We start from the raw sequence: 27,702 nt of genomic DNA, 5'->3' as shown, positions 1-27,702 counted from the left end.
TGCACGGACGAGTGTGGAGTCGGAAGCGGACAGCACGGATAAGAGAGAGAGACAATTACGTGGCCGAGAGGAGCGGCTGACATAATATTAAAAGTAGTGTGCGGCTATTTACTGGCTGAGCCCTTACCACTACCTATTTACTTGGCAGTAAGGGCTCATGCATTACTCGTGCAGTAGTCAGGCAGTGTGTGGCAATGTGGCCATGTTGCCAATTACCACCAGGATCCCCCCCCCCCCCCCCCCCAGTTGTAGAAAATAGAAAGTTATTTTCTACCATGGGAAACATCGTGCACCAACTTCAGAATTACCACCGGGCACCCACAGTACCCCGGTGATAGTGTTGATTTGGCACACGCTACCTGTGCATTAGCCCTACCACAGCTTAGTAAAGGGGCCCCTTGGAACTTAATAGTTGACACCACATTATAGAGTGAGGGAGATACGCATTCCTCAATAAAAACCCATTAACTTCCTCAACCTGTAGAAATTTGTATTTCCCTTTCCTTGATAAAAATTTTTCTTAAACACACAACAACCAAATTTAGCAATTTCCTCTTTTACCATATGTACAGTAAGAATTTCCAACATAAAGTCCAACTAGATCTTAACTAATGACTTGCTCTATACCTTTTAAGTCTTCCTGTGAAATGCCCAGGTTGAGAGTACCTAACAGCTGTGAAGGTCAGTACTAATATTTTAAACTTAACCCTGGCCCAGACCGCAAGCCAGTGCAGATTGTTCAGTAAGGACAAAACCTTTTTTCTTCAAGGTTTACCCAATGACATCATAGTAGCAACATTATGAATGAACTGTATTCTTCTAATTCTTTGGTAACCCTAGTAGCAAGAAATGGCAATAATCCAAAGATGACAAGAGTACACGACTGTCTTTAAAAAAGAGCTTCAACCTCTGGATCCAATGTAGTTTTCCATGTTTTCTACACTAACCATTGAACATGTGATTCAAAATCGAAATGATATGACTTCAATCCCCCCCCCCCCCCCAAATGTATAGTAACCATCTGTGCCCTTTCTTGCAGCATCTTCACCAGGCAAAACAGTTTGTGGTGACCTACAACTTTTTACCAAATCTCATCATTTCAGTATTCTTCATTTAGCACAACCCATTTTGCCCAAACAATTTTAAGCTCATAGCCACGCAAAGCTGGGTTCCATGTTCAACTGCCATCACCTCCCTACCTAGTAGTATAATCATCTTCAGGTCATCGGAATATATATGACCCGCAAAAACCAAGCTGTGTATAAATTCCTCCTGGGGGCTGTAAAAAATATTAAAAAGCAAAGGAGAGAGGGAGGAGCACTGAGGGCTTGGACGAAAATTCCTTCCCCCACAGTTTTAACCATATTGGGCTAAATTTTAATCAATTAGTGCTTATTATTGCTTAAGTGTTGTTAACAACACTGATTGGCTTGTTAAGCCAAGCACATTGTAATAGAATACGCTTGGAATATGTGGCGCCTGAAAAATCCATGAGGTACAAATTTCCACCTAAGCATGGAAATTTTATCAACTAATCGTATTCTAGTGCCTAGAATACACTTAGCTGATATTCCAATGCCTAGAACTACACATATCTAGTTATACCAAGGAAAACGTGGCGTAAATACCAGCACACAGATTTAGGCGCAGAGGGGCATATTCTATAACAGTGCATGTAAATTTTGGAATGCCCATGAAACGCCCATTTCCCTGCCCATAACCACTCCCCTTTTTGGCTGCATGCATTAGAATTTAGGCACTCTGCATTACAGAATACGCTTTGGGCCCTGTTTACTAAGGTGAGTTACAGGCTTATTTTTGAAAGGGATCGCCGGCGATCTTCCGACACAAATCGGGAGATTACCGGCGATCTCTCAATCCCGGCCAAATCGGTATTATCGAAAGCCGATTTTGGCCAGCCCCAATTGCTTTTTCGTTGCAGCGCCGGCCAACCTTCAAGGGGGCGTGTTGGTAGGGTTGCGAAGGTGGGAAGGGGGCGGAGCAGGGCAGGGTTATGAGATGGCCAGCTTCACCTTATTATGAAAAAGAAAATTGCCGGCTCGAATGAGTATTTCGCTGGGCGGACTTGGTCCATGTATTTTTAGGACCAAGTCCCAAAAAAGAGCCCAACTGACCAGATGACCACTGGAGGGAAGTGGGGATTACCTCCCCAAGTGGTCACCTCCCACACACACACAAAAAAAATTAAAACATCTTTTTGACAGCCTGTATGCCAGCCTCAAATGTCATCCCCAGCTCCCTGACAGCAGTATGCAGGTCCCTGGAGCAGCTTTTAGTGGGTGCACTGCACTTCAGGCAGGTGGACCCAGGCCCATCCCCCCCTACCTGTTACACTTGTGGTGGTTAATGTTGAGCCCTCCAAACCCTTCCAAACCCACTGTACCCACATATAGATGCCCCCCTTCACCCCTTAGGGCTATGGTAATGGTGTAGACTTGTGGGCAGTGGGTTTTGGGGGGGGGGATTTGTGGGGCTCAGCACACAAGGGAAGGGTGCTATGCACCTGGATTCTAATTTTGTTTTTTTTAAAGATTTTTTAAGTGCCCCCTAGGATGCCCGGTTGGTGTCCTGGCATGTCAGGGGGGCCAGTGCACTACAAATGCTGGCTCCTCCCACAGCCAAATGCCTTGCATTTCACCGGGTTTGAGATGGCTGGGTCCAGTTTCCATTATGGCTGAAAATCGGACCCGGCCATCTCATCTAAACCCGGCGATCCGCCGGCGATCCTATTCTAAGCCCGGCGAGCGATTTGGCCGGTGCCAAGTGTATTTTGAAAATACGCTTGGCTCTGCCTGCTTATGGCACCGGCCCCGAAGATGGCCAGCCATCAATTTCGCCTGCGCCATTCGATTATTTCCCCTCTTAGTGATTTTAGCTTGCCTACACTTAGCGCACACGCTAACCATGTGGGCGCCTATAGGGATATTGTAGGCATGTACATGATTAATGTGCATACATGTTTAACACGTATTCAAAACATTAACACGCCTATAACGCTGCTTAGTAAACAGGGCCCTTAGTGAATTGTGGGCGTAAATTCTAATTATTGCCAATTAGTGCTCATTAATGCTTGTTAAGTGCTGTTAAAAATGTTGATTGGTTTGTTAAGCCAATAAAGTTATGCGTGTTGTCATAAAATACGCTTGGAGTTTGGCGAGGAACACTAGGCGCAATTTATAGAATCTGGCGGATAATGCCCATCCAAGGTTTATACTGTTGCTGGTTCCCCAGAGTTTTCAAGATATCCTTTTTCAAGATGCAATAGCATGCTCACCTTTACAGTAAGGCTAAACCCAGCACTGTAGAGAGGATTTTCTCGGTCCAAGTGCCCGTTCAGAGTTAGAACTCCACTGATATAGTCCAATGCAAAGATGCTGTTGGTGTTGCCTGTGATACAAAATAAATAAATAAATAAACAAATAGGTAAAACAGCACACATTCAAAACTGATTCTTCAAAGCTAGAAACAATAGATAGAAGGTAGAGGACAATCAGGAGATTATATAATTTTTAATATGAATAAACCACTTTTTGATTTTTTTCACTTTACTTTTCATCATTCACTTAAATATGTGACAGGTCATTACCAAGGCGAAATCCCAACAATTCATTGACAGCTGTCAACATATCCAAAGATAAAGTCCCACTCAAAGCGGAGGTAAGAGATGAACAGGAAGATAAGAAAATCAAACTTAAAATATAATGATTATAAAACAAGCATAAAAAAGGACAACACACTTCTTTAGTATGGAATTCAGACTTCTTCTTAGCCCATTGCTATCAACTGAAATGGAAACCAAAACAAACTTTCTACAACTAGAAACCAGTTAAGTACAATTGGAACTGGCACTTATAATAGCACGTAATCACAAAAAAGAGGGTAATACAGCATACAAGCATACAATACAGACAAGAAAAAGCAACACTGGGCCTTCAATAAAGAGACAATGGCAGTCCTTTATTGTGAAAAAGACCCGACACGGGCCGTGTTTCGGCGCACAAGTGCCTGCCTCAGGGGTCAAAGTGTGTGTTCACAATATATGAGCAGGAATGTTCAGACAGTCTGAGTAAATTGCCAATCACCACTGAGCGTTTGTTCAATCCTAACAGACGCTGTCTGTGTGAAAACTGTTAGGATTGAACAAACGCTCAGTGGTGGCTGGCAATTTACTCAGACTGTCTTTTTCACAATAAAGGACTGCCATTGTCTCTTTCTTGAAGGCCCAGTGTTGCTTTTTCTTGTCTGACTTCTAATAGCACACCACAATATTGCACAAAGAGGAATTTGCAGAATTAAAAACCCAAATTTGCAAAAGTTCCTTGTCTAGTCTAATAACATCTTAGCATCAACAAAATCTGAGAATCGTGGTTACACATGTGAGCTGTAAGCCACTTTGAAGATGGCGGGATATAATTTTTGAAAATAAATAAGCAAATAAATACATTATTTTCTCTTCAATAATGCCTCTGAATTTACCCAGATGCAAATGTTGGTTTGCCCCACTCATGCCTGCGGGTGATGTAAAATAGGAGCAGGATTCCGAGAAGCCAGATGTTAGCAGTCATGGCAACTTCTCAGGAATCAGCACACAGGAATGAGGGGCAAGCAACAGAAACTAACCACATCACTTACCCTCGAAGGATAAGTGAGGAAATGTAAACTAAATGTAGGGATTTTGCTTAGGTCTTGGTGGAGCATAATGAACTAGTCTTCAATTTATTCAAGAATATTTATTGTCTTATCTTTACCCAATAATAAAATAACATTCACAACAACAGTTTAACAAGGAACATAAGATAATTGTATAACAGTATTTTTAACCTTCAACTTTCTGCTTTCTGATTCTAATGATTTGCAGTTTCTATAAAGCAATACTCATATGGTTTATATGCTTTCTTTTCACAGGACTTCACACAACATCGTATATCTATCAGATAAGTATCAATTTTCTTTAACTTTTCTTTCAGAAGTGTAAGAGCTACTGTGTATTTAAACCACATAAATGTTTCACCAAGAATTTGATTCTTTGTGTGTTCTGTTCTCTTTTCACAGGTTTCCGGCTAGTCGTTCTTCACCATGGACTTTGGGTAAGTAAATCTTTATGTTTTCTCTCATGTATAGCTGTGTATGTTTCTTTCCTACTAGTTTTCCTTTTCAGTGTCATCAGTTACTTAGCTGTAGTAGTTTTCTCTTTTCTTTTCCCGGGATGTAGGCTTGCTTGCATTGGAGCTCATGGGTTGTCTGGTTTTCTTCCTTCTTTCTGCAGTCTTCTCCCTACACCTCACACTTAATGAAAATAATTGGATGCAAAACCCTAATCTCCTATTTTTCTCTTAAGGGATCTAAAACAGGGAGTGCTTTTAACAGCTTAACTGGGATCTCTAACTAAATAAAATCTAATTAAATAAAAATCCCTTACTTTCCAGTGCCTATTCTAGGATTTTCTCTTCCCTAATCTCAATCAGAGTGATTGGTATCATTCAGCAGTGCAGCACAGCTCCCAACATTCCGCTGACAGGCATAGCTCCCAACATTCCACTCCACTGCATTCACCTTACCATACAGCCTTAAGAGTTCTTTTCCCTTTTACCATATATGATTCCCAAAAACACAATTTTAATCCCCCTCACCACCATTACATAGCCTCCCTCTTACATTAATTAACTTTAATTCCTCTCCTTCTCACCCTCTTCACTCCCAAACTTCCCAACCTCAATAATAATAGTGGAAGCCCTCTTCACTAAGCAGTTACTTCCACTAAGATGTTCTTGTATCACCCTCAGTTATCAAATTTCCCCTAAAATATTTCTTCCCTCCTTTTCCCCCTAAAATCACCCCTCTCTCACTCACAAACAGTGCAGCACTTCCTCTCACTCTGAAGACCAAACTCACTCTCTCAACTCCCAACTGACCAGCAAGCCGTTGCCAAGGTGACCAGGACTCAGCTTGCTCAGTTGTTGTCCCAGGGTGATGTCACTATAGAACCCTGATGTCACTATAGAACTCTTATTGTTTTTCTCTGGAGGAGCTCAGGAAAGATTATTTTAACCCCTTAGGGTTACACAGAACTGTTTGTTTCTGGTTTAAGCAACCAAATATCTTTTGCATGTGAAATAAATGTTTTAGCTTGAGTTGCCTATGCTATACTTGACGTGGTCAGTTCTATAACTGGGTATCTAGTAGTTGCCTAGTCTAACCCTTATTCACTTGTTCAGAACCCTTATTTTATCATCCTCACTTTAATATCCCCTTATCTCTTGTTTGTCCTGTTTGTCTGTCCTAATTAGATTGTAAACTGTGTCGAACAGGGACTGTCTCTTCATATTCAAGTGTACAGCGCTGCGTACGTCTAGTAGCGCTATATAAATGATAAGTAGCAGTAGTAGTATAAAGGTATTAATTGTTCTACAGAGTTATATTTATATGTATTCTTTATTATACTATAATCTAAATACAATGCATGCCTTAACACCATTTGTTCAACATCAATCATACACCCCACTATATCACCCCCCACATTCATTCACATTCTCCAGCATATCACAACCTGTGTTTCATGGGACTGTCATTGCTTAGTTTCAATTATGTGTGCCAAGAAAAGTGGTAGAGTAAAATCTAACAAACATAAACAAACATTTGGCCTACTATGTAGGAATGGGCTGTTAGTGCAAGATTTTCTTGTAATAATGACCCACTTACATGCTATGTAAATGAGGTTTGTGGCTTTTTTTGTGAGGATGTCCACATGAAATCATGGATTTTAACATTAAAAACCCTCAACTACCCTTCCCTACAGTATAGTTAAAGCTTTGCAGAAAATCAACTATTACAAATGGGCTAATTTGCCAACTCATTAGTGATTCTGAATATGTTTTATGAATGCCTTTGCAAATGCAAAGTTATATATGCAAAAATGTCAAATAGAGCCCATAAAAATTTGGAGAAACACATTATCACGTCTGCAAAGGCATCCACATTTTAGTATTTCACCCTTCATGTGTGTTACATGAGGCTATCTATGTTGGTCTATAAGAGCAATATCTGTTTCAAGTACTAATTTCTTTATGTTTTATATTGACACCTTCGAGTGCAATATATTAACACATACAAAAATGATAATTAACAAAATTTTAGACTGCAGGCACCAACAAACAACCAGCCAATAAGAATTTTACAAAAAGTGGAGACAATTAGAATCTGCTCTAATCTCCTGTGGAACAGCACTCTGTAATTTTACGAATAAAAATAAATCTAAATGTTCTTGGATCAATGTTCAGCAACCATGGTAGGGTTTTTTTTTTAAAACATTAGTCACCACAGTCAACAGATATACAAATATTCAGTTTGCTGTTATATGTGTAACTGCATATAGGCACTATTTTATAAACTTAGCATCTAAGGTTTTTAGTGTGTAACTGCAAAGAGGAGTTAACATAGGAGGGGCATGGGCGGGTCAGAAGCGTGTCAGACACTAAATGCAAAGTGTATAGAATACTGTTACATATGCGCACAACTGACATTATTTAAAGGCAAGTATTTACAGCAGCCATTGACATTGCATAAATACTTGCACCTAAAGTTAAGCACTCAAATATCGACTTACACTAGTATTCTATAACAGCTTCTTTGCCCAACTTTGCCGTTATAGCATACTTGCTTTGTGCTCAACTTTTTGTGCTTAATGTTTGGCACCGTTTCTTGAGTCAACCCCTTAAAGCATTATTCAGGTTACAGGTAAGTCACAATCTTTTCAATAAAATGCAACCAGCCGATATTCAAAATGATTTAACTGGCCAAACACGGCCACTAACTGGTTAAATTGCTCGATTGCCGCTATATGGTCATTTTCAGCGACACAACCAGTTGTCTTCACTGAAAATGACCAGTTAGCATCAAATTCAAAGCTAGCTAACTTGTGGGTGTTCCAGGGGAAGAGTTGGGTTAAATGCCAATATTCAGCCCCTCATTGCATAAGTGAACCACTTAAAACGGGGCACATAACTAGCAATCCTATCTTTAAGCGGTTTGGCTTATGTGGTCAAGGGCGGAATATTGACTTAGCTAGTTGTATGTTAGCTGGTTCAACCCCCCCCCCCCCCAAAAAAAAAACAAAACAAAAAAAAAAACAGATAGTACCAAAGCCCAGACAGGGCCCATTGAAAATCTGCAATTAACCCAACAAAATGCACATCACCACCACCAGCTGAATATTGGGGGGGGGGGGGGGGGAGCTTTCTGAATTTATTCTTTCTTCAAGTTTCAATTTGTTTCAGAAACAACATGGAGGAATACGGCCTGTCTTCTTCTGGGTGTACGTCTCATCCCAGTCAGTGGGGATCTGCTGACTTCACGTGTGTGCTTTTTAAATTTTACTTTGCGCTATTTTTATTTATTAAGATTTATTTACTGCCTTTTTGAAGGAATTCACTCAAGGCGGTATACAGTAAGAATAGCTCAAATAACATTATTTGTGGATACCCTTTCTACTCCTTCACTGGATTTTTGTGCCCTATTGGGTCAATAAACACCATGATAAGCCTTTAAAAAAATTAGTGTCAGAGGCCTCTAAATATTTAACATGTGTACATCGCATCTTCACTTCTGCTCTACCCACACTGCATCCCAGGAATGCCTACACACACGTAGCATAAAAGCAGGTTTACATTTTCCATTGCATGGACTTTTACTTGCATATGCCATCATGCCATTTGATAAAAGTCCTTTCCTGCTTGTAAGACAGGCTTTATATGCAGAAAAAGCTTATAAAGTGGAGTGGAGGAGTAGCCTAGTGGCTAGTGCAGTGGACTTTGATCCTGGGCAACTGAGTTTGATTCCCACTGCAGCTCCCTGTGTCTCTGGGCAAGTCACTTAACCCTCCATTGCCCCTGGTACAAAATAAGTACCTCAATATATGTAAACCACTTTGAATGTAGTTGAAAAAAAAAACCTCAGAAAGGCAGTATATCAAGTCCCATTTCCCTTTCCCCCCCTTTTTTACAATTACAGGGAATGAGGGCAATTTCCAAACATATTTTACCTGAGTAAATGCCTTTTTATTGAGGTAAATGAGCTATTTGAAAATTTCCTAGCTTTACTGAGGGTAAAATTATATGCTGATGGTGCATTAAGTTTTGTGTAGCTGTCAGGACCTATTACTCTCATTTATCATCCTCTAGAGTCTGCCATCTTAGCTGATTGCCTAGTTTGCCTAATAATTAAGCTGGCCATAGCCACAGTCATCAGAGATGGGTTAAGACTTGGTTTTGCCCTATTCACCTATTCTACCTCGACAAAGCAATTTCCCCATAGTCAAAACTTGGGACAATACTATTTAGGATGTCAAGCCCTACATGGGACAAAACCCAGGATCACCTCAGCCTGTCCCTAATGATCTCCAGTTATTTTGTTACCTTACACTGGAGACCTTCAGTATGCAAAACTGGTACCCTATCACTGTATCCCAATTGCAGGTGCAGCATTACACAGAATTCTGACACATGAGCAATTACATCACCCCTCTCTAATTACACACCCACAGTTGCAGCTTGTGACCATGGCAGCCAGGTTCAAATTCCCTGTTCTGAAATCAGCAGTGTCAGAGTGTCATTTAATCCCTCTATGTGTTTTGGAGCAGTTCCCATGAAACGTTTATAGACTGGTAGCTCAGACTCAGATTGCGCTGGTCACAGCTCTGGGGTTCTCCATCTCTGCCTCACTCATCATAACACCTGATGTTTTGTTTATAGGTAACAGGGGAAGCTGTTCATTAAATAACAGTGTGTTGTGCAAGAGCTATTTATTTTTGACATGTATCTCCCACATTATCCTGAACATACTCGTGTTCAATGTGGCTAACAGTAAATAAACAACAGACAAATTTTACAAAGCCATAAACAAAATATCAAATATAGGCCACTGATGACCAGTTGCAATCTAAGATACTCCATTAATAGATAGAAACCTCTCAAAGAGGAGAGTTTTCAGTCTTTCGTGAAATACCAATTAATCAGGCTGACCCTTGATTGCCATTGGCAGTGAGTTCCACCACTTAGTACCCTGGTATCTAAAGTCTGCGGAATGAACTGACTTATAGCGCACTCTCTTGCAATCTGGAAGATGAAGCCTAAGGTAGTCCCTAGAACCAGAGATTATATTACATAGTGGAATAATTATTAAGGGCTGCATATAATCCGGTGTCATGCCATATAACATCTGAAAGACAAAACACATAATTTTAAAATAACCCTGGCTTTAATGGGCAGCCAGTGCAACTTGCACAATAATGGAGTGGCTCTATCAAAATACAATACCTTGAGGACAAGCCTAGTTGCAGTATTTTGGACCATTTTCAGCTTTCTTAGGACACCCTACATAAGTACATAAGTACATAAGTAGTGCCATACTGGGAAAGACCAAAGGTCCATCTAGCCCAGCATCCTGTCACCGACAGTGGCCAATCCAGGTCAAGGGCACCTGGCACGCTCCCCAAACGTAAAAACATTCCAGACAAGTTATACCTAAAAATGCGGAATTTTTCCAAGTCCATTTAATAGCGGTCTATGGACTTGTCCTTTAGGAATCTATCTAACCCCTTTTTAAACTCCGTCAAGCTAACCGCCCGTACCACGTTCTCTGGCAACGAATTCCAGAGTCTAATTACACGTTGGGTGAAGAAAAATTTTCTCCGATTCGTTTTAAATTTACCACACTGTAGCTTCAACTCATGCCCTCTAGTCCTAGTATTTTTGGATAGCGTGAACAGTCGCTTCACATCCACCCGATCCATTCCACTCATTATTTTATACACTTCTATCATATCTCCCCTCAGCCGTCTCTTCTCCAAGCATAGATGGAATTGCTGTAATTGAACTGAGTTAAAACCAAGGATTGAACTAGAAATAAAAATGTCTGGCGAGAAATATGATCTGATTCTCCTCAGCTTCCAACGAGACCTGAAGGATTTTTTGTTGAAGTATTGTGTGCTGGGAGTTCCTAGAATGCAGCTGGATTGCAGGATATATTTATTTTATTTTTATTTATTGCATTTGTATCCCACACTTTCCCACCTCTTTGCAGGCTCAATGTGGCTTACAATACATCATGGATAGTGGAAGTAAAAAGAGAATAGATATTTGGTTTTACAGAAGGATTTTGGGTTGTATGGTAATAGAATACATGATAGTAATATAGCAGAATACATTATTAAACATTCCTGGATATATGTGGGGAGTTTCACATGTGTTGATCTCTGTGGTATATCTTGTCAAAATATACCATTGCAATAGAACTTATTTCCTTCATAACTGTTGCTTCTCCTGTTTGGGAGCTGATCTCCCAGCAGCCTTTTCTTTCTCCTTTCAGTCTTCTCCTGGGTCCTAATAGATAACAACTGAAAGAATGTGGACTCCTGGACAGCAGACCTGACAAGTCTTCTTTGAGCATCTTTCTCCCATTCTCCCACACAGGAGTGGGTAAACTCCCACTAGATGGGAGGAGATCGGGGCAGCTAATATAGCAGTCTCAGCCTGCTGCCACGAGCCACAAGTGGCACCACAGAACAGTAGCATGGGCCACGGAGATGACTGCAGGGCAATTATATAAAGTATGTACAAACATTTATGTGCCGATTACACATGCATTTCATTAGAATGTGTGCATAATTGTCAAAACTCGCTATTCTGTAAATACGATGTAACTTACATAGGATATATTTTACAGGTACACATACACATGGGAGGAGTCTGGGTGGGGCATGGTCTGGACTCATATTTACATATGTAACTTATACAATACTATAAGTTATGTGTGTATCTCCAGCACTTAGGTGATATGGCTGGCTAAGTGCTGGTGCCTAACTTATAGGTGTGTATTTTCATGGTTACGTTGGTATTTTAAAAAGGAATGGGAGAAGCCTAAGTTCCTTCGTGGAATAGGCTTTGACCAGGTATCCAGTTACAGAATTGCTTCCTGATATTCACATGTCCCCATCAGCCTCCCTCTACTCAAGGAAAACCTGTTCAAAGCAGAAGACTAAGGGAGAGGGGGGTCAATTGGACAGGAAGTACTATGCATGCTCACAGTCCCTATAGCCAGAGCCAATGTCAGATGAAGAGTATTCGTATGGGAAAGGAGTAGAGGTGACTATGATGAAGAGGGCAGAGCAATGAAGGAGAATGCAGTGAGGAAGGGAGAGAAAGGAGGTACGAAGAAAGTACTAAAAGGAGTGAAAAAGGGGGGGGGGAGAAGTGGGAGGAAGAAAAGGAGGGAAGGAGGGAGGGAGGGAGGGGCAGGGAGTTATCTGTTAGCCCCAAGTATATTTGAGAAGTGGAGCAGTTCCAGCAGTGGAGGCATCAACAGAAGTGGGTGTTTGAGCACCTCTGTGGAAGGTAATGGAAGCCAGGACTAGGGAGGTAGGGCAATCCTTTGACAGCAGCAGCCACAAGCCTTGCACTGTCCCCGGCAGGGATGATGCTCTTGAAATGCGTCCTGCTTCTTGTGGCTACCTGTTGTCTGTGTACCCCAATCAGTAGCAGAATTGAGGACTAGCATAAGCATTTACACATGGAATAAAAAAACCCCACATTTTCATATACCTTCTCTGAGCACTTTAAGGGAGTTTCTCTAGCTTTAACCTTAAGATTCTTGCTCCTGTGCTTGCTGATTTTGATAGTATAGACATTGCTTTTTTTTTTCATGCTTTTTGAAAGCTTCATGCCATAGACTAGAGCTGACTTTAAAGATTTGGCAGGTATGACAATTTTGTGCAAATTCCTGGATTCTGAGCTTTAGTTCATTTTGAGCAAAATCTTGTGATTGCCGTGCTAGTTCACTTGAATATGTAGAAATAAGGGCCAACACATGGCTATAGGTGATACCTATTTCTGGGACTACACCTGTGACTACAATTCGAAAGCTGACAGGATGAATGGTCACCTAACGCTCATTTATTGACCTTTCTATAAGTTTTATACCAAAACAGTTGCATTATGGACGTTACAATTATACCCTATAACAAGGGTGCTCAATGTCAGTCCTCAAGGTCCGCAACCCAGTTGGGTTTTTCAGGATTTCCGCAATGAATATGCATGAAGATCCACTTGCATAGAATGGAGGCAGTGCATATTCATTGCCACAGGTGTTCGAAGGAGACAAACGCCATTTTCTCCCAGCCCCGATGGAGATTCATTCTGTTTATGTAGTTTGTAAAAGGAGTAAAATTATTCTCAGGTATGTTGAGTATGTAGGAAAATGGATAAGACATTTGGGGGAAAGTGCATATGTTTTACACGTTGTTAATCTGCACTTTGCAGTTTAACCTCTGATGACGCTTTTGCGAAATGCAGTGACTGTGCCGGGTTTCATGAAGATGAGAGAGACTGCAAACCTAGAATATTGGAGTTGGTGCAGTTTTGTAAGACTGTTATGAATGTTTCAACATATTTTGAAGGTGACTTGGTTTGCCCGTGTATGATATAGCTATTACAAGAAAATACGCTCTCATCAGCAGGAGTTTACAAAGTAATGCTGTGTGACCATTTTGATTGGATATTCTTGGTGGAAATCACCAAAGAAGGAGGAGCCTTGGATTATCACAATCATTTTCTATATGAACAATGTGTAGTTCTGATTTTCATCATAGGGCTTCATAAGTATATGTGTTTATTTATCATACTAGCTGGATGTAAAACCCTGGGGATAGAGGGATTGTATTATTCAATGTAATTCTTGGTTTTAGGTGTATATGAGAGGAGTGCATGGTTAAGACTGTGAGAGGATATTTTCTTATATATTAAAGTTTTTGAATAAAAAGGATTTTGATACAATAAATAGTAGCCATAGTTACTATTTTATAGTATGCATGTTCATTGGGGATCTCCTAAAAACCCAACTGAGCTGAGGACCTCAAGGACCAACGTCAAATGCTCCTGTCTAAAATATATCTTAATAAAAAGCCCTGGTTGACTTGAATTTTCATGGAAGGTGTCTTAACCCTACTTCTTACGGTTTGTGCTTTCCCCTTAAGTGTTCTCTTGTAAAGTTAATTTACCTTTAATATTTTACATTTGATTGTATTCTAGCAGTTCTGGTTTTTCGTCCATCTTGTGCTTTTTTCTTTTTCATGTGTGTGTGTGTTTATTTTTTTATTATAAACTGCTTAGATACTTTTTGACTTTGCAGTATATCAAATAAAGTTGATAATAATGATGATAAGGATGGAAAAGGTCCTATGGGAGAAGAACCAGTGATGGCAAATATTTTGTCATGTTGTTAAATACACATGGGAATTCTTACCTCTAGGCGTGCCTAGATATGTGTGCTTACAAGTATATTAGCATATATTTTTCTTAGAATTCATGTAGTTTGAAGTACATCAGTGATAGGATGACTCTCCCACCCTTCCTTCTCTTTCTGAAGGCTTTGAAATTTCAGCGTACATGAATGAGGCAGTACAACCAGTCTGACTTACAGAAAGTAAACCAAGTGAAGCAGTTCCCAGCAGGTAAAGCAATCATGCCAAGCAAGTTACTAAAGGAAGGGAGAAGTATAATTATGTGGGTGAAAGAGGTGGGATAGAATGGAAACTTTTTGCACTCCAGGTTAGAGAGTGCACCCTCTTCAAAGCTTTCAGGGGCTTGATACAATCAGTGAGCAAATAACAGCTCTGTGGTCCTAATCACTCACTTCAGACGCAAAGAGTTTGGGCACACTGTAAGACACTGTATATGGAGTAAGAATAAAAATCAGGTAACAGCATTCAGCCAAGCAAAGCAGCAGCAATATATGTCTCCTAAGGACTGCAAGAGGTGCTAGCAAATTGTGTCTCTGCATGTGCCCAGGAGAACAAGGTGCTACAGGGGGAACCCCCCCTCCCCATGAAAATCGTTCTCATCAGAGTAATCAGGTGAGACTAAAAGGCTCAGTATCAGTCCCTTGTGTATTTGAGTTATTTTTTGGATGTGGCATGAAAAAGTCATTTCAAGGACAGCGTTTCACCTTCCTTTTAGGATATAGTTCCATTTTTAAACTGAATTGTCAGTAGAAATCGTGGCACTAGAGTTTCCAGGCCAGCTTCTTATATGCACCTTCTAGCAGCGTGGTTGGCAGACAGACACAGTCAGGGTGCAGTGCAAACCAAAAGGAAACTTTATTGCTGAACAGACAACCAGAACAGCAGTCTGCTTCTATCACAGACTCAGAGCTTAACATAGCAACAATCACATAAAAAAAGTTTTCTCCTCTCTTCAGCAGTCCTATCTTGTCAAGCTTCTACAGCATAGTTCAAATTGCTCATGCATAAATCTGGTTCTGGCTCTAGTTAGGACACTTCAGGTCTGAGCTTTCACCCTTTACCTTTGCAGTCTTCTATTCCTTCTCTTGTAAATCCCTGGATATTTACTCTTTACCGCTGGGTGTAAACCTTGAGAATAGGGCCACTCCTTGCTTCCCTGGATCTCCCCCATAGGTACTGCAGCCCAACCTACATCTTGGGAGGATTCCTTCACTCCCGGTCCTCTTCCAGGAGACCTCTGTACTCGGGGTCTCCCTCGGAACTCCCTGAGAAGGAAGGGTGGGAGGGTCATCCTATCACTCATGTACTTCAAACTAAATGAATTCGAAGACAAATATATGGTAATATACTTGTAAGCACACATATCCAGGCACGCCTAGAGGTAAAAATTTCAATGTCTATTTAATAACATGGCAAAATATTTGCCATCACTGGTTCTCCCACATGATCCTTTTCATCATCATCATCATTATTATCAACTTTATTTGATACTATTAAAAGAGGCCCGTTTCCAACAGAAAGGAAACGGGCGCTATCAAGGTTCCAGGGCCCCCTCCCTACCTCCCTCCCTCCATCCTCAGATCTCCAGGTGCCCCTCCCCCCTCAACCTCCCTCCCTCCTCCTTACCCCCTCACCTCCCCCTCCCATCCCCTCCCCCTCCTCCTCTCCCTCTCCCTCCCTCCTCTCCTCCCACTTCCCCCTCCCTTCTCCCCCTCCCCCTTCTCTGCCACTTCCACCTTCCCCTCCCAAGTTCCAGGACCCCCTCCCCCCTCCTTACCAGAAGTAAGTAAGCATTCGGCACCCCTCCCCCCTCTTCTGTTGTCTCAGGACCCCCTCCCCCATCGTCTCAGGACCCCCCCTGTCGTTTCAGGACCCCCTCCCCCTCTCTGCCCCTCCCCTTCGTAAGTGCCGGCTGTTGTTTAAAAGTTTTTACCTCCTGCTCCGCCAGCAACAGTGAAGCCCTGCACGTACGGACGCCGCTTCAGACAGACTTTACTTTTGCTTCTGTTTCAGCTGTTCCTGTGGTCCCGTCCACACTTCCTGTTTGCAGAAGGGCGGGACCACAGGAACAGCTGAAACAGAAGTGAAAGCAAAGGTAGTGTGAAGCGATGTCCGTGTGTGCTGGACTTCACTGTTGCCGGCGGACCGCGGAGCAGGAGGTAAAACGTTTTAAACAACAGCTGGCACTTACGAAGGGCTGGGGCACCCACACACATCCTGCTTGCAGTTGGAGGCCACAGAGAGAGAGGGAGGGAGGCGGTGGGCGGAGGAAATTGGAGGAGGGGGGCGTCGAACTTGGATGAGAGTGGGGCCGTCGGACTGGAGCGCGCCCGTAGAACTGGGATGGACGGGAGTGGAGGGAGGTAGGGGGTAATGGAACTCGAGGGGCTGAATGTTTACTTACTTCTGGTGGCTGCTGCTGGGTTCCCTTCCCTCTCACTTCCCATTGGTCCGCCCTGTGACGTCATCCCCAGGGCGGACCAATAGGAACTGTGTTACGAACCCAGGCAGCCAGACGGATGTGCAGAGGTCCAAATTATTATATAGGATACTGCAAAGGCAAAAGGTATCTAAGCAGTTTATAATAAAAAATAAATACAAACACATACGAAAAAGAAAAAAGTAAGAGATGAACGAGAAACCAGAACTGCTAGAACACAATCAAATGTAAAATATTAAAGGTAAATTAATGCCTTTTCCAAGGCATTTAACCACCTCCTGGCCTGCCTCTCTGACTCAGCTTCTGATATCCGAAAAAATGCTAATTATATCCACAAAAAGGTATCAAAAATACAACACAAAAGTGGACAAATAAAATCAATTATCAGGAGGAAAAGGTCTCAGACATCACCTGGAAGCTGTCTATTCAAATCTTTGCAGATCAGCATTAGCTTGATGATAATTATTTCAATCACTGAACAAAAACCTCCACCTGAATTTGTAAAGCACACTGTAATTTCTTTTTTTTTTTAATAACTAATGTGCAAAAATTTACTTCAAAAGAAAAAACATGTCTCAAATATCCATTTCACATTTTGACCTGAAATATAGCTTTATAAAGGCAACCCATATACATTGTTGCAGTGACACTTATCTGGCATTATTATGACCCGATAGGCACATGTTTCGCTTCTTAAAAGGGTGTGAACCAGCAGTCACAATGCAACAGAGTTCATCTCACTATAATGGCAGGAGTAAGATGAACTCTGTTGCATTGTGACTGCTGATTCTTACCCTTTGAAAAAAGCGATAGCGAAATGGGTGCCTGTCGGGTCACAATAATGCCACATAAGTGTCACTGTAAACCCTACGAATCCTACACTGAATAGACAGTGATGGCTGGTGTCTTTTTAAAACAATTAACCGTCAGCAGTTTCTCAAAACCATATATTTTTTACTCCATCATGATAATTTATACAGCACCTTAAATATCAAACAGTTCTACGTTAAGGGAAATTTCTGTAAACACTGCAAGATGCCTTTTAGCCGTAAACATAAATGCAAGACATGTTCTCATCTGTGTTTATCTGACATATTCATGGTTCAGGCAGGTGAGAGAGAGAGGTGACCTAACTGCCGGTTCTACTGCCATTCTAAGGAATACTTAAAGCAGCATGAGCCCTGGCGTCCTAAAAAGAGATAGAATGCTTGACTAAAATATTCTGCGATGAGTGTGACTCATCGAAAAGCATTTATGCTATATGACACAGCTGGCTAGGCCTAAAACCTCTGAAAGGCATATTATGATTATGAATGAATGCAGGAGATGGGAGTGCACATCCCCAATTACATCTTTGCAACAGATCTTTACTGTGAGCATGAGTGGGAATTCAAGAAGTTGAGCTGTCTTTCCGAGTTCATTGGGGCTTTTATTGACAAACAGTTCACAACTCGAAAGGGCATGATGACTATTTTATCATCAGTCAGCTGTTGCATGAAAAGATGGAGGTGGAGTTGTTAGGGTAGAGCAGTAAGCTTTTATAAATTAGGGTTGACATGCTGGGTATTCACTTTATAGATTCTTTAAATTTTCTGCCCAAGAAACTTAGCAAGCTCCCGCAAGCCACAGGCTTTTAAAGGCAGCAAAGGGTACTTTTCTCACTAGTTTAACACCATGGAAAATCAAAGCTATATGGGGGAAATACCTGATGAAAAATACTATTGTGTTGCAAACATGATGCCTGATGAGAAGGAGGCTTTCACACACTGGTACAGCAAGAATAAGCATAAAATGTTTGATTTACAAAGAGAACTGGCCTATTCTTGCAGGCAGGATGTACAAATTTACAACAGGCTTGCATCCTCTACAGAGAAGAAATTAAGAAAATGACAGAGAGCGTGCAGAAGTAGAAGAAATAAAGGGGGCTGAGGCTGTAACCCTAAAGAATTGTAAAGATCCGTTTCAATACATTATACTCATTTCTGTGTGTATGGCCATGTTCAGGTTTATATGTTTAAAAATGAGAGGAACAGGAGAAGAGTGGGAACAGAATCAGGTTCCTCAAAAAAACAGATCAAGGACATTCAATATTGATGTCAAGTTTATTAAGAGAAGACTCTATACGGTACCATGTTTCAGCACTGGGAGTGCCTTCAGGAGTCTTGAAAATTTGTCTGAAAGAACTTACGGACAAAGTATTCAGGAGTAGGTCTGTTGTTGAAAGGAAGTTGTTCATTAAAAAGACCTTTATAGAGTGTAGTGTAGAATATGGCTTCTAAACGCCATATTCTACACTATGCTCTATAAAGGTCTTTTTAAAGACCACAACTTCCTTTCAACAAGAGACCTACTCCCGAATACTTTGTCCATAAGTTCTTTCAACGTTTCAAGACTCCTGAAGAAGGCACTCCCAGTGCGAAACATGGTACTGTGTAGAGTCTTCTCTTAATAAGTGACTTCAACATTAGATGTCTTCAGTCTGTTTTTTTGAAGAGCCTGATTCTGTTCCCATTCTTCTCCTGCTCCTGAGATTTTCCATGGGACACTGTTGTTCTTTCCACTTCTGTGGTTGTGCTGTTTTTAAAAATGAGAACCATAGCGCTGCCACTGCCAGATAATTATCACCAGACGATCAAGAGATATTCAACCCCTGGTCTCCAGTGGCTGATGTACATCGAAGACAAGGAACATATACACATCAGGCATATTCTAAAGAGTGGTGAAGTGCAGGTGGATGATTACTTTCTCAATGGCTATGTCCTCGTTAATGTCATGAGCACAGCCTTTGAATTTAATGGGTGCTTTTACCATTGCTGTATGATCTGTTATGATTCTAAGAAACAGAAACTACCAAACACAACATAAGGCAAATTACCTAAAAGAGAAAGAGTTACAGTTGTAAGTATTTGGGAACATGAGTGAGACAGGATGGTTAAAACAGATAGGGAATGTACAACCTTTCTGAGCAGAGCCGCTTTACCCGAACCTTGAATTCCTCAGGATGCCCTTTTTAGAGGTACAATGAATGCCAACTGTCTGTACTACCAGGCTGAACAGGGTGATAAAATACACTATTATGATTTTACCAGCTTGTGCCCTTTTGTCAATAAAACTAAATATCCTGTAGGTCACCAGGAATCATCTATGAAAATTTTGACCCTCTGATTATTTCGGGCTTGTAAAAGTCAAGGTGTGCCCTCCATGTGGGCTCTCCCCCCCCCCCCCCCCCCATGTTGCCCTTTAGAATGCTTGGAAAGTTCATATTTCTGATGTGTCGCACATGAATTGAGACGGGCTAGCGGGAGAAATACGCTCACAATGACAATGAGAGAGCCCTAGTGGGAAATTGGTGTGCCATGGAAATGGAAACAACTATCACTAAAGGGTACATAGTTCCTGAAATGTACGAGATCTGGCATTTTGAACAAACATCTACTCATCTCTTTGCAAAACACATAAATATACAACTGCGTCAAAAGCAGGAAGCATCAGGATTTCCACAATGGTGTACTGATGATGAACAACAAACAGATACATAGATGATTTCTATCAGAAAGAAGGCATGCTTTTACATGCTGATCAGGTTAGCGTGAACCCTGCGAGGCGACAAATTGCAAAACTGTTCTTAAATTCATTGTGGGGAAAGTTTGGTCAAAGAAGAAATCTACTTAGCATGGGCATTGTGAGAGACCGCAATGAGCAGTACATGTACATTCCCCCCCCCCCCCCCCCCCCCCGAATATGCTGTTTCATTATGCAATCTTATAGATGATGACAAGGCATGTGTACTTCGAAACACATGAAGGGGCTTTGTGCACAATCAGGTAACACTAACATCTTCATAGCCTCTTTTACAAACATGCATGCCTGTCTAGAGCTGTACAAGTTCCTGGATGCTTTACAACAACATTGTGTTTACCATGATATAAACTCTGTGATTTTTGTGAGCAAGGAGGGTGAGTGGGACAGGAAATTTGCTACCAAGTATTGAAACAGGAGATGCAGCTTTTTAAGGCAGCCTCTCTCCCATGTGAAGCCTGAAACATCCTTTTCTTGAGAGAAAGCAGATAGCCATCACACATAGAAAAGAAACAGGAAGTGCCATGGGGCATCTACTACTCACCACCATCTTGAAAAATGGGTGTGGTCTGGGTAGTTATGACATCACTTGTGATGCCATTGAAAGGGGTGGGGGTTGGTGTGGTGCTATGAAAAAAGGGGTGGGGTTAGTCCAACGACATCAGCAAGAGGGCAGGGCAGGAAGTGAGCATGGTCTGGACGGGAAGCAGGTGTGGCTTGGGCAGATCTTTGATTCTGATTGGCTGATGCAACTGGAAGTGGGCATAACACCTGCCAAAAATATGCAAATTATCTTTGACTAACGATTTGTAATTTATACTACTGACATCCATGTCCCTTGTTTTCCCATTCATAATTTGGATATTCAAGTTGTAAAATGGATCTTCACCCTGGATGTTTCCAGTGTATAGACATATATCTCTTTTTTTTAACAGAAAATCTCGTCATATTTCCTGTTCAAAAATCCATGTGAGATAGATGTCTGTTTGGGACATTCTGACTTGGATGTCACTATTCTGACTTGGATGTCTTTTCAAAAATGCCCCTCTATGTTACTGTTGCTATATTAATGATACAATGAAAAAATGCATAGTCTATCCTTTTTAAAATTATTATCTAGGTTTTCTTATACTGTGGTGTTGCATATCTTGCTGTTATTATATGTGCAGTACATAGTAAAACCTAGATGCATAGATACTCTTAGAGATTATCTTTCAACAATCTATAGTATGCATAATGCACTGAAATGCTGTTTCTTTCTTTCTTTCTTTTGAACATAGTAATAAAATGTGTTTTTGGTTCAATATTTTATCTAAGCTAACTGGATTAAATTAGCAGATATTTGATTTTTTGTTGAAATTTGGTGCTTCTATATTGCCTTGTTGCGATATATTAGTTCAATCTCAAAGGTGTATGTTTACTAAGGTGCGTTAGCATTTTTAACGCGCCTGTAAATTTAAGGCGCGTTAAATGCTATCATGCCTATACATTTCTATAGGTGCGTTAGCGTTTAATGCGCATAAAACCATTTATGCGCATTAAAAATGCTAAAGTGCCCATAGCGCCGCTTAGTAAACATAGATGATAAGTTCTAAAAGAAGTTGAGAGAAAACATTTTTTTTAATTTTATATATTTTATTTAACATCCATCTATTTAAACAATAAATGTTGGATACAGAAATATAATAATTTCACAACTTAATGGAAAAAATTAGGTTCATTTAGACCACAACTTAAGACAAGATACAAGGCAAAAATATTAGAAAAAAGAAAACAAAACAGAGCAGGATCATAAAGGCAATCCGCAGCCAGACTTCAGCGAGTTCTCACACCCTATTGGGTTACCTGTGTCGAACTTTCTACACTTTCTTTAGAAATCAAAAATTCCTTCAATTTCTTGGGATCCATAAACATATATGTAACATAATTCAATGTTATTATACAACGACAAGGAAAAACTAATTTAAACAATCCTCCCAAAGCTAAAGTTTTTGATTTTAAACCGAGAAACTCTCGCCGATGGGCTTGAGTCTCCCTATTTAAATCAGGAAAAATTCGAATGGCTTGCCCAAGAAATTTACAATTCAAATATTTAAACTAAAGCTTAAAGATATTTGTTTTGTCAATTTCCAGTGCGAATGAAACGATAAGAGTAGTTCTTTCCGTAATTAATTCCAATGAGTTTTCTAGAAACTCTGTAATATTAAGTTCTGGTTGCTGTGACTGAGGATTCAGGGGATTCACTGTTCTCCCAGTTATGTACTGTGTTCGGGTAATAGGCGGGAATCCCTCTGCTGGTATACCCAAAATTTCTCTAAAATATTTTCTCAACATGTCCATAGCTGGGATTAATGGCGACTTGGGAAAATTAATAAACCACAAATGATTTTTTCCCCTGATTCTCAAGAAATTCTAGCTTACGTGCCAGAATCTCTCTGTCCTTCACCACATTTTCCGCAAAGTTTTTTAAAGTGGAAAGTTCAGTTCTCAAAGATTCAATTTGCACTTCTTGGGTTTGAAAATTATCCACAAGTTGATTTTGCTGCTGTTTTAATTTATCAATATCTTGTGAAAGGTCACGAGTTACCTGAGAAAGCAGGGCGTTCATTCCCTGGATAACATCCCATAGGGCATCTAGAGTCACTACTTTGGGCTTTTTTACCTCCAATAATACCAGAGTAGTTCCCACCGGAGAAGGGGTAGAAGTCACCAGACCCCTTTGCTGTTCCGCTCCAATTGGGGAAAGACCACCGTCGAGGCCTCCTGAGGGCAGCGCGATATCAACCACTTCGGACGTCCCATCCGCTCTCACCGTCAGGGTCACTCTACTTCCTGGTTGAGGAGGATTGATGTTCCCAGGCGGGCTAAGCGAAACCGCCTCCTCGCTGGTCTCCGGCGATGTTATTACTACTACTATTACTACTTAACATTTCTAAAGCGCTAATAGGGTTACGCAGCGCTGTACAATTTAACATAGAAGGACAGTCCCTGCTCAAAGATCTTACAATCTAAAGGACAAGTGAAGAGTCAGTCCGATAGGGGCAGTCAAATTGGGGCAGTCTAGATTACCTGAAAGGTAAGAGTTAGGTGCCGAAAGGAGCATTGAAGAGGTGGGCTTTAAGCAAAGACTTGAAGATGGGCAGGGAGGGGGCTTGGCATAAGGGCTCAGGAAGTTTGTTCCAAGCATAGGGTGAGGCGAGGAAGAATGAGCGGAGCCTGGAGTTGGCGGTGGTGGAGAAGGGTACTGAGAGGAGGGATTTGTCCTGTGAACGGAGGTTTCGGGCGGGAACGTAAGGGGAGATGAGAGTAGAGAGGTAGTGAGGGGCAGCAGACTGAGTGCATTTGTAGGTAAGAAGGAGAAGCTTGAACTGAATGCGGTATCTGATTGGAAGCCAGTGAAGTGACCTGAGGAGAGGGGTGATATGAGTATATCGGTTCTGGCGGAATATAAGACGTGCAGCAGAGTTCTGAACGGATTGAAGGGGGGATAGATGGCTAAGTGGGAGGCCGGTGAGGAGTAAGTTGCAGTAGGCAAGGCGAGAGGTAATGAGAGCGTGGACGAGAGTTCGGGTGGTGTGCTCGGAGAGGAAAGGGCGAATTTTGCTGATGTTAAAGAGGAAGCGTTCTGAAGCGGGTTGCCGCATGGTCAGTGGCTGAACCCCGAATTGTTCCAGAACCGTTTGTCGCGAGGGGGGAACACTCCCAGGGAGAAAAGAGGCAGACGCCCTGGGTTTTCCTTTCCGCTTCCCCATGTCCTGCACGAGGAAACGAACCTCCTAACGATCAAGGGCCTGGTAAGTCAGGAGCTCAGACACCTGCGTCTGCTCTGATCGGCCATCTTGCCTTCCGAGAGAAAACAATTTTATTTTTATTTTTCACTCAAGTTTTATACAAATGTGTTTCATGGTTCACTTCAATGTTTCTATTACATCTCTGCTACTGATGTAGAGTCATATTCTTATATAGCTATTATCTAACATATTAACCCTTCAAAATAAGGCAATGAAAATAACTGTCTTATCAAACTTTCAACAACCAACATTCGCTACAGTATAGCATTAATAGGGTTGTAATGTTTAGGGGCCCTTTTACGGAGTGGCGGTAAGCCCAACGTAGGCTTACTGCTCGATCTTCTGGAACTACCGCCAGTCCAATGCAGCCACCAGCGGAAGTCCCGCCCCAAGCGCATGCCATTTCTGGGGGAAAAAGAAAACACCCAGAAATGGCTTGCACGGCGCTAACTCAGCAGTAGGTTAACGCCAGGTTAGCGCCGGAGCCCTTAACGCAATCTCAATAGGTGGCAGTAAGAGCTCCCCACAACATGGCCATGCAGTAAGAGTTATCTCACTGCATGGCCATTTTTTTTGGCTTTTATTGGCTGTGGAAAAAATGGCCCTGGCGCGTGGGAAAAATGGCCCCACCGCTCGCGCAGGGCCCTTTTTCCTGCAGCTTGGTAAAAGGACCCCTTAGTTACCTATAATTTCATAGAATTACCATATATACTCAACTATAAGTCGATATCATGAATATGACAAAGGCAGTTTTAGGACTAAAAATATCCCAAATCGGGTTGACCTGTGTATAAATCGAGGCCATAAACAAAGGATAGAATGACACATATGCATACTGAAACACACACACCCCACAGTAGAGAATGCATAGAAAATGCTGTACAGATGGTCCATGACCCTCATTAGGTTATACATGATGTTTCACTCAGAGGCCCTTTTACAAAGGTGTGCTAGGTTCTACGCGTGTGCAGTGCATGCCAAACTGAGAGTACCGCTAGGCTACTGTGCCCCCTGGCAGTAATTTCAGATTTGCTGCATGCCCATAATGCCTGGATGATTTATTTATTTACCGTGCAGTGTTTCCAGCGGTAATCAGCAGTTGGTGCGCACTAAACTCCTATACGCACATCCAAAACTGCCTCTACAATATCTACTTGCCAAAACACTACCATGCTTTTTCACTATCATGATACCCAAGATCCTGCAACTACTTTTTTTTATACAACTCTTATATATTTCTTAAATTACTTCTTATTATGTTTGTTTGTTAATACACTATCATGTTTTATCATTATCATGCTACCCAAAATCCTTCAGTTATCACTAAATGTATACTTTTTCATGTATTTCTGTTACTCATGATGTATTGTAAGCCACATTGAGCCTGCAAAGAGGTGGGAAAACGTGGGATACAAATGCAACAAATAAATAATAATAAAATAAACGGTCACTGCGCATGTAGCATGTGAGCCCTTACCGCTAGGTGAATGGGTGGCATTAAGGGCTCAGGCCGGTTTTGGGCACGTGCTGGTTTCAGTTTTACCACATGCCCTTTTCCCATCCCATTAAAAAAGGCCTTTTTTGCAGTCGCGGTTAAAACTTGCCCAGCGCACGCCCAAACCATGCACCTAAACTACCACAGGCCACTTTTTACTGCGGCTTAGTAAAAGAACCCACTGTCTTACCAGTGCTGGAAAGAGTATGGATATATGGGTACCTACATACATGTTTGGTGAGATATCCCAATTATTATGGGATAAATTTGTGTTTTGTTTTTTTTTAAACTAAACTATCAGGGATGCAAGTAGAAAATGTGCCACAACTTTACTATTGCTATGTATGTCCCACGGACTTAGAAAGAATACATGCTCCTTGTTGGCAAGCTGTGCAACTGCAGCAAGGTATTAATAGCACATGATAGGGGTTAGAACATAGTAACATAGTAACATAGTAGATGACAGCAGAAAAAGACCTGCATGGTCCATCCAGTCTGCCCAAGACAAACTCATATGTGTATACCTTACCTTGAATTTGTACCTGTCCTTTTCAGGGCACAGACCATATAAGTCTGCCCAGCAGTATTTCCCGCCTCCCAACCACCAGTCCCGCCTCCCATCACCGGCTCTGGTACAGACCGTATAAGTCTGCCCTCCCCTATCCTCGCCTCCCAACCACCACCCCCTCTTCCCCCCAACTGCTCCGCCAGCCTTCTGCCCACACAATGGGCTTCCTCATCCTGAAGGTCTGAAATATTTACTGTTTTAGTCAACTGAGATGCCGAGGAATCAGCTTTAGAACTTTGACAGATTATGGGTCCCCCTTTCTGAGATGGGCCCAGAAGAAGCTAGAGTATGCTACCACGGCAGGGACATGCATTACTTAAGTTTGGGGATGTGCATATTTGCTGAGAAACAGAAGGGAATAAGAGTAATGGGATTTTATATACCGCCTTTCTGTGGTACAATCAAAGCGGTTTATATTTATAAAGTGCAGGTACTTTCTCTGTCCCCAGTGGGCTCACAGTCTAAATTTTTGTAGATCTTTAGCAGCTGGAGGACAGTGTTTAGTCAGATAAGTAGTTAGCTAGCTATATTGTCTGGGGTGAAACCTGTACCCAACACATCAGCTAAAAATACCTGTGTGCTTTCACAAAGTTAAGCTGGAGGTTCACACAGTGCAGGGGCATGCCTTCTCTGCTGCCCCCCTCCCCACACCACTGTGGCATTGCAGTTCCTCCCCAGCCATGTACCTTCAATTCTTAACCGTTTTCCTTATAGCACGGTCATTGCAGAGATACACCACTTGAGGTCTTCTCCAGAGCACGCCCTCTGAGTCGTCCCGTCCCCTCATGTTTCAGCACAGGTGGGGCAGGTCAGAGAGTGGACTCTGGAGCAAACCTCAAGCAGTAAGTCTCTGGACTGCTGGTGCTGTAAGGAGAACAATTGAGAATTGAAGGTATACAGCCAGTGAGAGGGGGAAGGGGGAATTGTGATGCCACTTGTACTGCCAACAGGGATACGGGGAGGGGAGATACCATTACATTTTTTTGCTACTAGGGGTATTACTCATAGATAACACAACCCCAGGGTTTGAGAGGTTTTTTTTTTAACCTAAATTTATCTACTTATCGTCGAGTATATATGGTAATGTCCAATGCACATTCCAAATATATTGATTTCTTTGCTCAGCATAAAGTTTTATATTACAATTATCTGGCACAGATAATTAATCTAGGGAGTGTCTCCAACATGTACTATTGGAGCCATGTTTCTCTACCCTGTTGTAAGTTACCCATTTTTAGGTGTAGGGATATGGAATATATTAATTCCTACTAGTTACCATTTTTTACACTGTTTTCCATGGAAAAAAGAATCACTTAAAATTTCTCAGTGGAATCACTATTACTCTTTCTCAGATATAAACCACTCCATCAAAAGAAAATAAATTGTCTCGTTTCTCAGGTATGATCATAAGAACATAAGAATAGCCATACTGGGTCCGAAGTATGGTCCGAAGTAGAACCAAGTTAACAATTTGCTGTGCTGCTTCTAACTGTTAAGGCATTAGGTCTTAGGACCTCT

The 27,702-nt window shown here is 41.6% G+C and overlaps 1 protein-coding gene across 1 annotated transcript in view; it reads right to left on the bottom strand.

Moving 5' to 3' along the window:
• The window catches only part of CDH23 (cadherin related 23), a 1,475,307-nt gene that overhangs the window by 990,425 nt on the left and 457,180 nt on the right, over positions 1-27,702 (bottom strand). The window contains exon 8 of the mRNA XM_030204991.1: positions 3,296-3,408. Coding sequence (XP_030060851.1) covers positions 3,296-3,408 — 113 coding nt within the window. The remainder of the gene's footprint in view (positions 1-3,295; positions 3,409-27,702) is intronic.

The sequence above is a fragment of the Microcaecilia unicolor genome, chromosome 5 (genome assembly GCF_901765095.1).
Source record: "Microcaecilia unicolor chromosome 5, aMicUni1.1, whole genome shotgun sequence".
NCBI lineage: Eukaryota > Metazoa > Chordata > Amphibia > Gymnophiona > Siphonopidae > Microcaecilia > Microcaecilia unicolor.
The sequence above is the reverse complement of the archived record's forward strand: the minus strand, read 5'-3'. Positions and strand labels throughout refer to the sequence as shown.